Raw genomic sequence first — 12,872 nt, 5'->3', positions numbered from 1 at the left:
TCCACAGAAAGAACATCTGCCTGCATGTTAATGAGGATTCTCTAAATTTCTAAGCTAGATGAAGGAGAAATGGAATTCTGAGTGCAATCTTAACATCTGCAGACTCAGGGAGTTCTCACTTCTGCAATTTAAGAAATTGCAAATACAGTCTATAAAAGGATTCATTAGTTGCAGTTTGCCAAATAAAAACCCACCAAGGTCATGCAGCTAAAACCTGAAGTAGCAGGTTCTCTGTCTTATCAAGGGTCAAGAAAGTATATCACTATTTCATCTCTGTTCCTTACCTGAAACATTTTCAGAAGGTATTAGCTTCTGGAGAAGCCTTCTTTATCCAAAATAGCTTTACACAACCTGACAGAAAAAACTTGTTTGTAACTCACAGAGAGAAAGGCGCTTGCAATGCAGTTACAGATGGACAGTGGGGCAAAGAAATAGCCAAAAAAATTAAACTCAGACAGTATGTATAATATTTGATACTCATTTTATTGACAGCAAGCAATTTCAGATTTTGCACTTGCCAGGAGATTTCTTGGTGGATTTTCTCAAAAAGTCTCCCCAGAAAAGGCAGACTTTGGCTACTTCTGATTTTGCATCTTAACCCACTCTTGCACTTAATCTCCTTTCAAACAGCTGAATTTCCCATTTTGCTTAAAAGCCTAAGTCTCAAACCATACTTTTCCATATTAATACAAACCCTCAGCTTCACTTCTGTTCATTACTAGTTCTGCTACATCCACTTCTTTACAAAGAGCCACTCAGTGCTGGAGCTTTTAGCCCTAGAGTAACAGCAGCCAGGGCTAGGAACCAACCTCAGTAAGCACATAACCTGCAGAAGGCAAAAGCCTTGAGCAGAACAACTTGGGTAACTTCACTTCTGTGAATCTTCACTTAACACACATGGAAATAAAAAAGGGAGAAAACCTCCTTCCTCCAAAAGTTAGCCTAGAATAAGACATCAGATAAATCCCTGCAGACACTGTTTCAGATTCAAACCACATAAAAAGGAGCAGACACATACTTAAGTTTGTTTAAAACCCAGGAAGACACATAAATCTACTGTGGAGGCAGAAGAGGAAAGGGTGTGAGTTGTTCCTACTACAGCACTACTTGCCATCTAATTGAGCTTAACATGGACTGGGCTACCTGTGCTATGACAAAACTTAAGCTTAATCACCTATTGATTAACACACCTAGGTAAAGCCTTAGGAAAAAAATGTGTTGAACAATACCCAATTTTAACAATATTCTAGATGTAATGCTAGCATTCCCCAGATTTAGGGATAGTTTACATAAACTGGCCAAACAGGGCAAGGCAGTAACTTCTCATACCAAATAACACATCTCTCATGAGCTTAATTCCCTTTCCTGTCTGGAGTACAGGTTGTGTACTATGAATTTTAGGACTCCTTCACTCCCTCAGAAGTGTTTTGTTATTGATAAATCTTACTTTATTGAATTTCCTTTATACACTTCCAGAGACCTAGGTGCCTCACCAGTAAAACCTACTAGAGAATCACATTATCATATGCCCAGAGAACTATCCATAAATATTAACTGATCTTAAAATATCCTACTAATTAAATGAATATAATCTTGTCCAGCAGCTGTATCTGACAAATGTTCAGCAGACAACCTTCCCTTGCTGGCCTGTGCAACACAGACTATGGGTATTTATTTCAGTATTCCGAAAGCAAAACCGGTGAAGCCAAAAAGTCAAGTCACAGCAGCCATTGCAAACTCCTCCCAGCATCAGAATTTTGGCATTTTTCTCTTCCTATGAATACGTTGATAGAGCAAAAGATGGAGCTTGTTAAACAATAAGCCACGTGTCATGTTCTTAGCTGTATCACCAGCTATAGAGAATCACAGAATCACTTAGAAGATTAGAAAAGACCCTTAAGATCATCAAGTCAAACCTAGCACCGCCAGCTGCTATCAGGGAATATTTCATAATATCACTCTGTCTTCCAACTTCGCCACAGAAAGAACAAAGTTTGATTAATTTTTTTGGTTGGCTATTTTTTGGGGTTATGGATTTTTCTATTTGTTTTATTTTAGGAAAAAACCCCTGCACTGGATTCGTTAACAAGTATAAAGTTCTCTCACTTTTCATACATGTGCGCTGTGGGAAAGGCTCAGTCCCTCAGGGCTTTCAGGAGAACACTACCCCTTCTAGACACACCCCAGTCTGCCTTCAGGCCTATAGTTTTTGGGGTTTTGTTGTTGTTGTTTTGTTTTGGGTTTTTTTTAAGTTGGCCAAGACAACTCCCCATGCTGTGAAGTTTCAGTATCTGCTCTCCGGCAGTTTCTTGACATTATCTGCTGAAAAACATCCTTAAGGAAGCCCTGCAGACCTTGCTAGCAACATTTCTCCCTGCCTGAGCTGCTCTCAACTGCCTTATCAGCCACCAAACTACAAGCTGGGGAAATGACCACACTTTTTGCTACTCCTTATGCACTTCCTTACACTTACATTATTTTGTGATTACATTACTTAAGCAGTAATACAGATACAATACCCATCTATCCCACCAAGGTGTTGGGAGATGCTGCAGGATGAGAAGGGGAGGGCACATCCTGATCCCATAATGAAGAAGCTATACTTTGTACCTGCTACTAATTATAAGAATACCACACAGATGCAAAATGTATCATTAGTTTAAAAGGAAAGGAATTTAGGACAATGAAAGCAACCAAAAAACCTCACAAGTACAGAAATCCACTGGAAGTGCGATGAATTGAGTTGCTTCCTGAGGTACTTACGGAGCTGTGAGATAGCCTTCCAAGAAGCCAGCAACATACATAATATCTTCATTGCTTAAGGTCTGCGAGCCATAGCCTGCTCTGATCTCCAGGACTCCCCAGCCTGTTTTCTGTAGACTGTTGTTGTAGAAGCCATAAGCATCTCCACTCCTGTCCAGCATATTCCTGACCTGAAGTATTTTTTCAGCTTTATTCCAGTACACAGTTGCATAGCGGAGTTCTGTGGTGGAGGAGAAAGGAGACAAGGGAAACAAATATAAGAGGTGTTTACTATGCAATACTGAAATGTCATGACAGTATTTTGGTAATTTAAAAAGTTAATTTCACAGCTTTCCATCAGGTTTAGTTCTACTACAGAGATCAACGCTAATGCTAATATACTGAAAAAGGGCATAAGGACTAACTGGAGTTTTACAAGAGCTCACAGCTAAACATTCTCATGTTATTTTTCTGGAAGTTTTCTACAACTCGTTCAGTGTACAGCTCCAGCATAGCAGAGTGTTGACATGAAACTCTGAGAAGTATTTCCTTACCTGGCCCAGAAGACAAGCTATACAAATCTTATTAAAAGCAACTTTAGAAGACAGCATGCCTTAGGAATTGCAAAGGATTATAAACTACTGTTGACTTCATTTTCCACTTAAAGATTCAAAAACTTCTAAAAGCTTTCTAAACCAGTTCCTGAGATGACATAACAGAAGCAGTAGGACACAGTGGATCACAAACTTAAAGACAAAAGCACAGCAGGTATGCAATCCTTTACAAGGTACACAGTGTTTATCATGCATCTGAAATAGAATTGATTCCAAGCATGATACAAACAGGAAGGAGGGGAATAGACTTCTCAGAGTTCCATTTGGACTGCTGTTTTAAAAAACATTCTTGATTACTTGTGTTTTAATCCTGCAAAGCTGAAGAACAAAGAGCAAGGTAAACTGCTTTCTGAAAAAAAAAAACCAAACCAAACCACCAAACCAACAACATCAAAAAAATCCCACACACTACAATTCTAATTGACTTCTCTCTAAGAGGGGCTGTGATTACATCAGCTCTCTATGCATGACTGATCAAATCACTACTACATCACTGTGGGAAGAGTTTAAAAATTGTATGTCAGAGGTCCAAGAATCATTTGAAAAGTTTTAAGGGATAAATTCATAAACAGTCCTTCTGAATGACTGCACAGCCCTCTGGCATATCACCAGCTAACTTGCTGAGGGAACACTGCCCCATCACTCAGGTCATCAAGGAAGATGCTGACCAGTATCAACCCCTGGCACAGACCACTTGTTACCAGCCTCCAGCTAGGCTTTGTACCACTCTGCACCAGGTCAGTCTTCATGACATACTAGAGGCACTTCTCATGGGAACAGTAAATGCATTGGCAGAACCAGAATCTTAGTAGTGAAAGAACTTTGCTTTTTCCACATTCTATGAAAAGAAGTTGTTACATGAGTCTATTCAGAGATGAAGTAATTCAGGGACTTGGAACACAGTGTTTAAAAACATGTTTTTCATCTGCCAGGTACTGAGGCTATTTAGATTAAAAGTAAACATGGGAATCACTCAGACTGAAAAATCTGTGAACTGAAGAGCAGGCTGATAGGGGTCATCACTGATGAAAGCCAAAGACCACCTTACAAAGCTAAAGCTTATATACCAAAAAAGTCAGGGCAAAGGAAGTTCTGTGAGGGGGTGATGCAAGGGGTCAGAGCAGAACTCTGTCTGTCCAGCAATAAATGGGAGGCCTGATTCCAACCAAGAAGCCCATTGCAGGGCAGAGGAGAGACTACTTGCACAGTAAACAAAGATGTTGAGGAACAGATAAAAAGAGAAAGAACAAACTAAGGCAAACCATGACCATCTTTCCATCTCTTCAGGAGGCTGTGGAGAGGTGGCTGGAATTCAAAGGGAATCAGGGCAGCTGGGTATTGCTATTAGTGCCTGCAAACTAAATAGTGATGTCAGACTACCTATTAGACCTATACAGAAGCTGTGTCTGCCTAAAGCAAAAGAGCTGTTGCTTTCCTTTGGAAAAGAAAGTTGATGCCAAAGCCAGACAGACCCATCTGACACAGGTACTTGCACAGTGGGCTGGGTTCCCTTGTTTTATGCTCTGCCAGAGCAGGAACGCACAGAGCTATTTTCAAAAGTCCAAACAAATTTTTGAATTACCCCTGGAGTCTGCCCTGTCCCAGCTTCCCTACATGACAAATTTAATCTGAAGAAAACCAGGACTCAAAGCCAATGAGAGAGAAGGGGAAACATCAAATCACAGGAGAACTTGCAAAAAACCTTGAGAGGCCTTTAAAGGAATACCATCAAGGTAGCTGTTACAGTTTTACAACAGTGCTGCAAACCACTATTTCCCATTACAGTTTTTTCTTTTGATTGACTCATTTCAGCTTGCAGCTGGAGTTAAAACTACAAGCTTATAAACCTGTCTACACTACAATGTAATCAAAGCATTTAGTACCACCTAATTGGTACAATTTTATTCTTATTCATCTAAACAAGCAGGACTGCCTTTGCCAAGAAAACCATCCAGAAATATAATATGGAATACAGATATACCAGAAACATGTGCACATTTTCAAACAATTCTGTTTGAGTTCTGAAGAAAACAGAAGCCTTCCTATTGAATAACATTTATATTTGAATTTGAATATTACATTTATTTTTGGAGGGTGAGAGAGGAGCCCTAGCACCTCTTATCCCAGCAGTGATATTGGTCAATTTTTGCATATAAAGCAATTGCAATGTCTCCATGAACCTACAACTCATCCTTTCATCACCAAAGTTAAGACCTCCAAATGTTCAGCCTGCTAGAACTCCAACAAATCAGAGACTGTGATAATCTCTAACTATTCCACAACAGTGTTGCTTAGAATAACCTCAATAACACACCAAAGCACACACTATCTACGGCAATGAACAAGTCAAAATCCTGGGGGATGGGGTGGGCCAGTGGAATCATCCTTCCCCTCCATGAGCCAGCCAGGAGAACTGCACAGCATCAGCAATGCAGTTTCACCACAACGACCAGTGGGGTGGGAGAGAGATATGCAGAAGTGCAATGACAGAATAAGCCTGGAAAAGAGTTTCTTCTCCTTTCTGCAGGAAAGGGGGACTGGGAGGAGCCTTCCTTCAAGCTGCCTCCTTTTAAAGATACATCAACCCTTTTCCCAAATATAGATCCAGAAACAGAGATTACAGCTGGGAGAGTGCTGTACAGCAAGTGAGAAATATCAGCTTTCTGTCAAATTTATTCTCTAAATAATGGGAAAAGGGTATTCAGCCAGGAAAATAGGAGGTGGTAGCGGTCCCTTTGGGTTTTAAGCTGAAACACCAAATCTGTTCTCTGCCTTTTGGGCTCAGTACAGGCATTTCAAAAGTTATGTTAAAACAGTATATTGTCTTTTACTTGGTGGCAGCTGGAGAGTAGAAATACATACATGTGCATTAGAATATGAAACAAGCAATTAAAGGAAATACTAAGATAGAGGACTGGCATGAGATGAAACACAAGAAAAGCAGATGGTGAAGAAGACATGAAGGAATAGCAGCAATCTGCAATAAAAAAGCAGAATTGACAGAGAAGATGAAAAATGAAAGAAAAGCAGTATGGAGATGGCCCAAGACAATCTAACAAGCACACTACTAGTAATATTTATTAGATAAATTAGAGCCAAAAAAGTAACACCTAGCATGTATAAAGAACACCAGTAAGATTTATTTGGCAATATGCAACAGTTGCTTTTCCTTAGGCTTTCCCAGCTATAAGTTGTTTTTAAAACATATATATATCAAGTTAGGTTATTGGACTTTATAATTTGAGAAATGAGTAAAGCTCTTTTCCTTGCTGGATGAAAGAACTACAAGGTCTGGGGGTGAGAAATAATATTCGTATTTTTCCTTAGTCTGCCAAGCAAGCCAACTCACAAGCAATGGAACACTGGTTGGTTTACACGTAACAAGCTAAATTAACAATTGTGAGCATCTCCTACTAATATGAAAAATTAGTAGTTAAGGAAACCAGTAGTTAACTACTAAATTTTAACTGTGGCTTTCCAAATGTGAAGCTATTTTTTTGTAGAGGTGTTCTTCATAGATTCTGCCCATAAACTTTCCACTAAATAGGGAAGATAGCGCTCTCCTGCTTCACCGAAAACTAGTTTTGCATCACTTCAAAATACAAAAAAATTTAGAACAAAATTGCACATTTGATTTCAGTATACCTACCCTCACCTACAACTAATGTTCAGTAGTAAAGATTATATTATCACAGTATAGCATTTAAATATTTAAGGTCAACCATAATAAGGGTGTTTCTGTTCAATGTTTTAATTTGAAAGACCTTGACCTACTTTTCCATTAAAAATTTTATAGAATCATAGAATGTTAAAGTTTGGAAGTGACCTTAAAAATCACTTAGTTCCAACCTCCCTGCCATAGGCCTCATCACCTTTCACTAGTCCAGGTTGCTCAGGGCCCCATCCAACCTGCCCTTGAACATCTCCAGGGATGGGGCATCCACAACTTACTTGGGCAGCCTGTGCCAGTGCCTCAGCACCCTCATGGTAAAGAATTTCTTCCTGTAACTAATCTCAATCTGCCCTCCTTCAGTCTAAAACCACTACCCCTTCTGTTCTGTCACTACCTGCTCGTATAAAAAGTCCATTTTCCTCCTTTTTATAGTCCCCCTCTGGGTACTGGAAGGCTGCAGTGAGGTCTCTCCAGGATGAACAACCCCAGTTCCCTCAGTCTGCCTTTGCAGGAGAGGTGCTCCATCCCTCTGACCATCTTTGTGACACTCCTCTGACCCTGCCTATCCATGTGTTTATTTTTTTAGAAGCAGCAGTTAAACTATTTTTGAAAGGCTGTATAACTCTAAACAAGGGAGATTTCAATATATGGTTATGACTGGAATCTATTACAAAACAAAAATATTTCAGGGCTTCTTTAGAGATTAGCTTAAACCCCACAAGAAATTAACAAAGTCCAGTAATTTTCAAATAAAGGAGAAAATGCTTTCTTGATCTGCCTGAAAATAAGCTATTTGTGTTTTCTACTCTACTGGCCTTAATTAATCCTATTTCCTCATGCATTTTGGGTCTAAGTAATTTTTCAATTTGCTTCCAAAAGGCCTGTCCTTTGAAGCCTAATGCCTTGATTTGTGCTTACATCAGTGAAAAGTAATATTCAAATGTGACCTATCAGTTAAGAGTTTCAGAGTCTTGTATGGTTTTCATGTTCACAAGGATACTTACTAGTAAAGCTCAGCAAATTTGCCAAAACAGTTATAGGTACCTAGTATAGGTCACCCAGAGGAAACAAAACCAGCCATTCAACAAGTAGCTTCACTAATGTCAGAGCACCTCAATTTAAGTCATATTAAAGAACGTTCTCTAGAAACATTTTCCAAAGTGTATGATGAATAATCTTCAAGGCATTCAAAGTGCTAAAGAACAATGAACCAATTTTTAAAAACCCAAACAATGGAATCTAGACAATTCACAATGTTGAAAGCCATTTACTCTATTAAATAGCCTAAAGGCATTTCTATTTGCTCCTTTGTAGCTTTCCTAGTAACTCAATTATGATGCTAGAAATCAGTTGGGCATTAGATGAAACTACTTCATAGCCTAAACTTCCTTTCATTTCCTCTAGATAATTTACAGCTGACCCTCCCTTTCCTCTTCCTAACTGAAGTTTTTGCCGATCCAGGTAAAGGTTTTGACAGTATGTCTGCAAGATGAGATAGGACTGCCCACAAAACGATATGCTTATAATATTTTGCACACGTTGAAACAACTGTTACATGAATTTCTCCTTGGTTTGCGGCACTTCATACATTAACTGGGAAATTCCTGGAAGATAAGCACCAAATCCAGCCTTTAAAACCTTCAGAATTTATTGAAAGCAGCACAAGAGTGAGATACTCTGTCCCTGCCCGAGGCAGCGTGGTTGGAACAAGATGATCCTTAAGGTGCCTTCCAACTCAAACCATTCTGGGATTCCGTATGAGCGCTGAAGCACAGACCATGACCTGTACCCCACAAGGCAGCACTAAAACTCTGCTAGTCACAAGCTGCAGCACGCTGTAGGCCACAGCACCACAACGAAGTCTTCATCCCGAACGATTCCCGTGCCTGCATATGACATTGAAAACCAGCTCGGCTGGGAGCTCAAGGCAATTTACCACCTGTTGGATCCTCAGTTTAAATCCCCGCGCCCCTTCTGGGAACTGGGAGCATGTTTAGAAAGCGCCGGCACCGAACACCCACGAGGCAGCACGGCCGCGCCGGCCCGGCCGCCGGGCACGAGGTGCTCGCGGAGCAGCCGCTGAGGGAACGGAGCCAGCCCGGCCTGCGGGGTCCCGCCGTGGCGGCGGCCTCGCACCCGCGTCCCAGGCAGCACGGGGCGGATGCACGGCTGCCACGGGCGGGGCGCGGAGCCCGGCGGTACCCCGGGAGAGCTGCAGCCTCCGCCGCAGCCGAGCCCGGGCCGGGCTACCCTCCCGACCGCCTGGAAACACTCGCGGGGCAGCCCCTGTGACTCCTGTCGTCCCCCCCACCACGGCGAGGGGGCTCTGGCCGGCCGCCCCCCGCGCCCCCGCTCGCCTCACCTGCGCGGCCGCCCACCGCCGCCCACAGGAGGACGAGCGCCCAGCAGCAGCAGCGGCACACGCTGCCGCCCGCCCGGGCCATGCCGCCGCTCCCCCGCGACTCCTCCGAGCGCCGGGAGGCGGCGGGACTTTAAGAAGTTCCCTCGCTCAGGGCAGGTCTCGCCGCTGCCCCCGCCTCCTCCGGCGCCCGCCCCGGCAGCGGCGGCCCGTGCTGGAGGTGGCCCTGCCGGGGACGGTTGTTCCCCGCGCCGGCCGCCGGGATGTGCCCCGGGAGCGGCGGAATCTTTCCTCCTCCGATACGGGTTTGGAGACCCCAAGGCCTGGCTGAGGTGTGGGAATCACCCCTGGCCGAGGTCCGGCGTCGCAGGGTAGTGAAGGCGGGTCCCCAGGCAGGTGCCTGTGGCGCCCCTGGACTTCCCGAGGGTGATTAACCTTGAAGGGGCGAAAGCAAGAGGAGTTGGGCGATGCCTTATCAAAATATGCGTTTTGCATCACAGCATGAGAAACGACAGCGAAGGGCAGCTTTCAGCCCTGTAAAACAGTAACTGCTGTGTGTGTCCCAGCAGAAGAAATGAGGGATAGAACTTTTCCTAAAGTTTTCAGATAGAGACAACATTCCTCGGGGTTTTCCTTTGCACCCGTGATTCAGACCATTTTGAGGCACTGCGTTTTTGTCTCACCCAGTGTTGGATATTCTGCCATTATCTGAAAAGGGCCATTATTGGGTCTTTGTGTTTCAGTAATTGTTTAAGACAGTTTGAATTTGATACTGGTGCCTGTAATAGCCCTATATAACACGATCACATGCCAACCAGTTCAGGCCAAGTAGCAAGCCTTGGCCCCAAGCCCTGGGTAAGAGCACCCAGGCTGCAGGGATCCCTCCATACCTATCACCGCTTTGTTCTGGGCTACTTTTCACTTAGAGAGAAGGAAAAAACAGACATTCAAACCAGAAACCAGGATTTTTTAAAAGAGTAGTCAATGTTGATTTTATTGTGGTGTGTTGGTAACAGATATGTTCAGGGACAGAATCATGTGAAAAAGAAATCTACCAGAAAATGGGTCCATCAACTCATTGCTAAGGTAACTATTTCTCTTCACAAAATGATACAAACTATATTGTCTGAAGAACACTGGAAAGAGAAGGGCTGCTGAAAACTAAGCACTTTTTTTAAAGTAATTTTCTCAATCAATGTCAGCAGACATGCTCTAAAATAATTTGTATCTCAGGGGTGTCAAGGAACCCATAAAATTCTTCTTTAAAAAGAGGAGGTAGGTCACTTGTATCACTTCAAAGATCAGAACAGCTCTGCTTGGGGTAATCATAGTGGTCATCTTCAGGCTTGACGAGTCCAGCGCTTGTCACTACAATACAGCTCCACTTGCTGAGTGTTCCAGCCACAACAACCAGAATAGCCCAGCAGTGCCCAGTAGCCCAGCAGTCACACCCAAAAACAAAGACATAGAGACAAAGCTTGTGGATTGGCACCACGAGGTAGGAAATAGCTGACTTTATATTTTTATTGTACTCATACTCTTTTCAATACATACCAGTTTTAGCACATCAGGGTTTGTGGGATTTTTTTTCTATCCTCACCCCAATGAATGTTTCCATTAGGACACTGAGGATGGTATGGTATTAATGCCAGTTTGAGTTTCAGATTGGTTACATATCATGTGAAAGCTGTGACTGTTGGGTACACACTTTCTGTTATTTGTCTGTATCATGTTCCTGAGTGTAGGAATATCCATCTGTTAGATAAGAGTATAAGCCCTACAGAACCTCATTATTGAATTTTTCCAGTAATCTTTCACTTCAGATCTATTTACATCTATATTGTCCTTTTAACGTGTGTGTGTTCTTACAAAGCCAGCTTCTCTTAGAAAGAAAAAACAGAAGCAACTGGATTGCTCTCTTTTAATTCTTTTTATGTTATTTAGTTGAGCAAAAATGGTGTTCAAAACTATAAAAGAATGATTTTGCACCAGTTTTATTGTTGAATACTGACCAATATTTGACAATGGTGGAAGTAGTTCTGCTTTGAAAGCCAACAATGCACAAAAGGCCCTTGCAAAAGCAGATATTCTTCACTCACTAGATGTTATTTCTTCATGTGAATGCTGATTTTCTTTTACATATGACCCCTGTGCTTTTGTTGCTTGTTAAAGCTGTTTATTAAGACCAGTACCATGGTGTCAGTTGAAGAATGAGTCATCTGAGTAAAATTTGCTTTACAGTAAAACTGCATCCAAAAGTTGAATTGCAAAGGTTTGAGGTTAAGAAATCCAAATAATTTTATTTCCTTAATTTCTGTTTCACTTCTGGTTTGGGGGCAGAAACAGAAGTAGTGAAAAGATATGAAAGTGTCTTGTTTTGCATGAATGAGTTTCATTTTTCAGGCCCAGGAGATTCAGCTAAACTTTAGAAACCATACTTCTGGAATAATCTCCCAATGTAAATAACAGAAGTGTTGTCTCTTGAACAAAGTCAGCTTGATTCAAGAAAGCATGTGAAACACAGAGGAAAATAGCAGAAGAAACAAAATAGCAACATAATCAGGTTTTACATATGATATATTTAATTATATTTTCAAATATAATACACCAAATCTTTCTTCACATAAAAATTACAAATTAAATACAACATCTAAAGATCATGGCAAATTATGGTTTTCCTGTGAATATTTTCAGAAGTGGATTATTGAACAGGCTATCACAATTTAAAAAAAACCTAACTAAAACAAAAACCCCCACTATTTTCCAGACTCAAGTGCAAATATTTTCATTTACCTCAAATCATGCTGCATGGGTCCTAACAAAGTCATCCAACAATTTCAATGTTACAGTGAGGAGTGGTTTGATTTACTGATAGCAGGTTGGATGGTAAAAAGGACGCTTGAGAAGGTGTTTTCTTTTCCTCTAATTGTGTCTACAAGCCTCCAGCCTCCACATGAAGTTGTCCAGAGAGTTGCTGCAGCTTTTGAGTCATGCTAGATATCCAGTTTTAAATGTAAGTGGTGAAATTCTCTGTGCTGACCAGTTGCAGGTATTCCAGGGTACCTGATCGGTGGCTACCTACCCGCGAAAGTTCCTGTGCCTTGGATCCTTCATTTTCCCTTTTCTGAAGACTGTTGGTTATCATCTCTGCTAAGTCATCGTGTAACCGCTGCTGATTCTCCCTAAAATCAACAGGATGGGGAAAAAAATTCAGTGATTCACATGTTTTTGGTGATCCTCAGGTCCCCAAAGATTTTTAAACATTTCTATTCCCACGTTTATCTTAATGTCATTCACACACTACTGATAAAAAGTGGGGACAGGACAAATTCAGGTTCTGAATTTAGGAACAGAAGAAGGATTTTCATGTGAGTTTTCCAGATAGTATGGATCAGTGTCTTTGCACAAGAGGTCTGTAGCTGTGTCATTATTGACCTTAAAAAGTCATGATCACTTGCACGAAAAGGAAGACACAGATTCAATC

The 12,872-nt window shown here is 41.7% G+C and overlaps 2 protein-coding genes across 2 annotated transcripts in view; both read right to left on the bottom strand.

Moving 5' to 3' along the window:
* Positions 1 to 9,528, bottom strand: part of PLBD1 (phospholipase B domain containing 1) — a 38,118-nt gene extending 28,590 nt beyond the window's left edge. The window contains exons 1-2 of the mRNA XM_054631772.2: positions 9,392 to 9,528; positions 2,764 to 2,983 (exon numbers count right to left, since the gene is read on the bottom strand). Coding sequence (XP_054487747.2) covers positions 2,764 to 2,983; positions 9,392 to 9,473 — 302 coding nt within the window. The 5' untranslated portion in view covers positions 9,474 to 9,528. The remainder of the gene's footprint in view (positions 1 to 2,763; positions 2,984 to 9,391) is intronic.
* A 2,666-nt stretch (positions 9,529 to 12,194) lies between these two features.
* The window catches only part of GUCY2C (guanylate cyclase 2C), a 44,222-nt gene continuing 43,544 nt past the window's right edge, over positions 12,195 to 12,872 (bottom strand). Inside the window, exon 27 of the mRNA XM_054631904.2 lies at positions 12,195 to 12,570. Within this exon, the coding sequence (XP_054487879.2) occupies positions 12,396 to 12,570 (175 nt within the window). The 3' untranslated portion in view covers positions 12,195 to 12,395. The remainder of the gene's footprint in view (positions 12,571 to 12,872) is intronic.

The sequence above is a fragment of the Agelaius phoeniceus genome, chromosome 5, assembly GCF_051311805.1.
Source record: "Agelaius phoeniceus isolate bAgePho1 chromosome 5, bAgePho1.hap1, whole genome shotgun sequence".
In the NCBI taxonomy this organism is placed as follows: Eukaryota; Metazoa; Chordata; class Aves; order Passeriformes; family Icteridae; genus Agelaius; species Agelaius phoeniceus.
The sequence above is the reverse complement of the archived record's forward strand: the minus strand, read 5'-3'. Positions and strand labels throughout refer to the sequence as shown.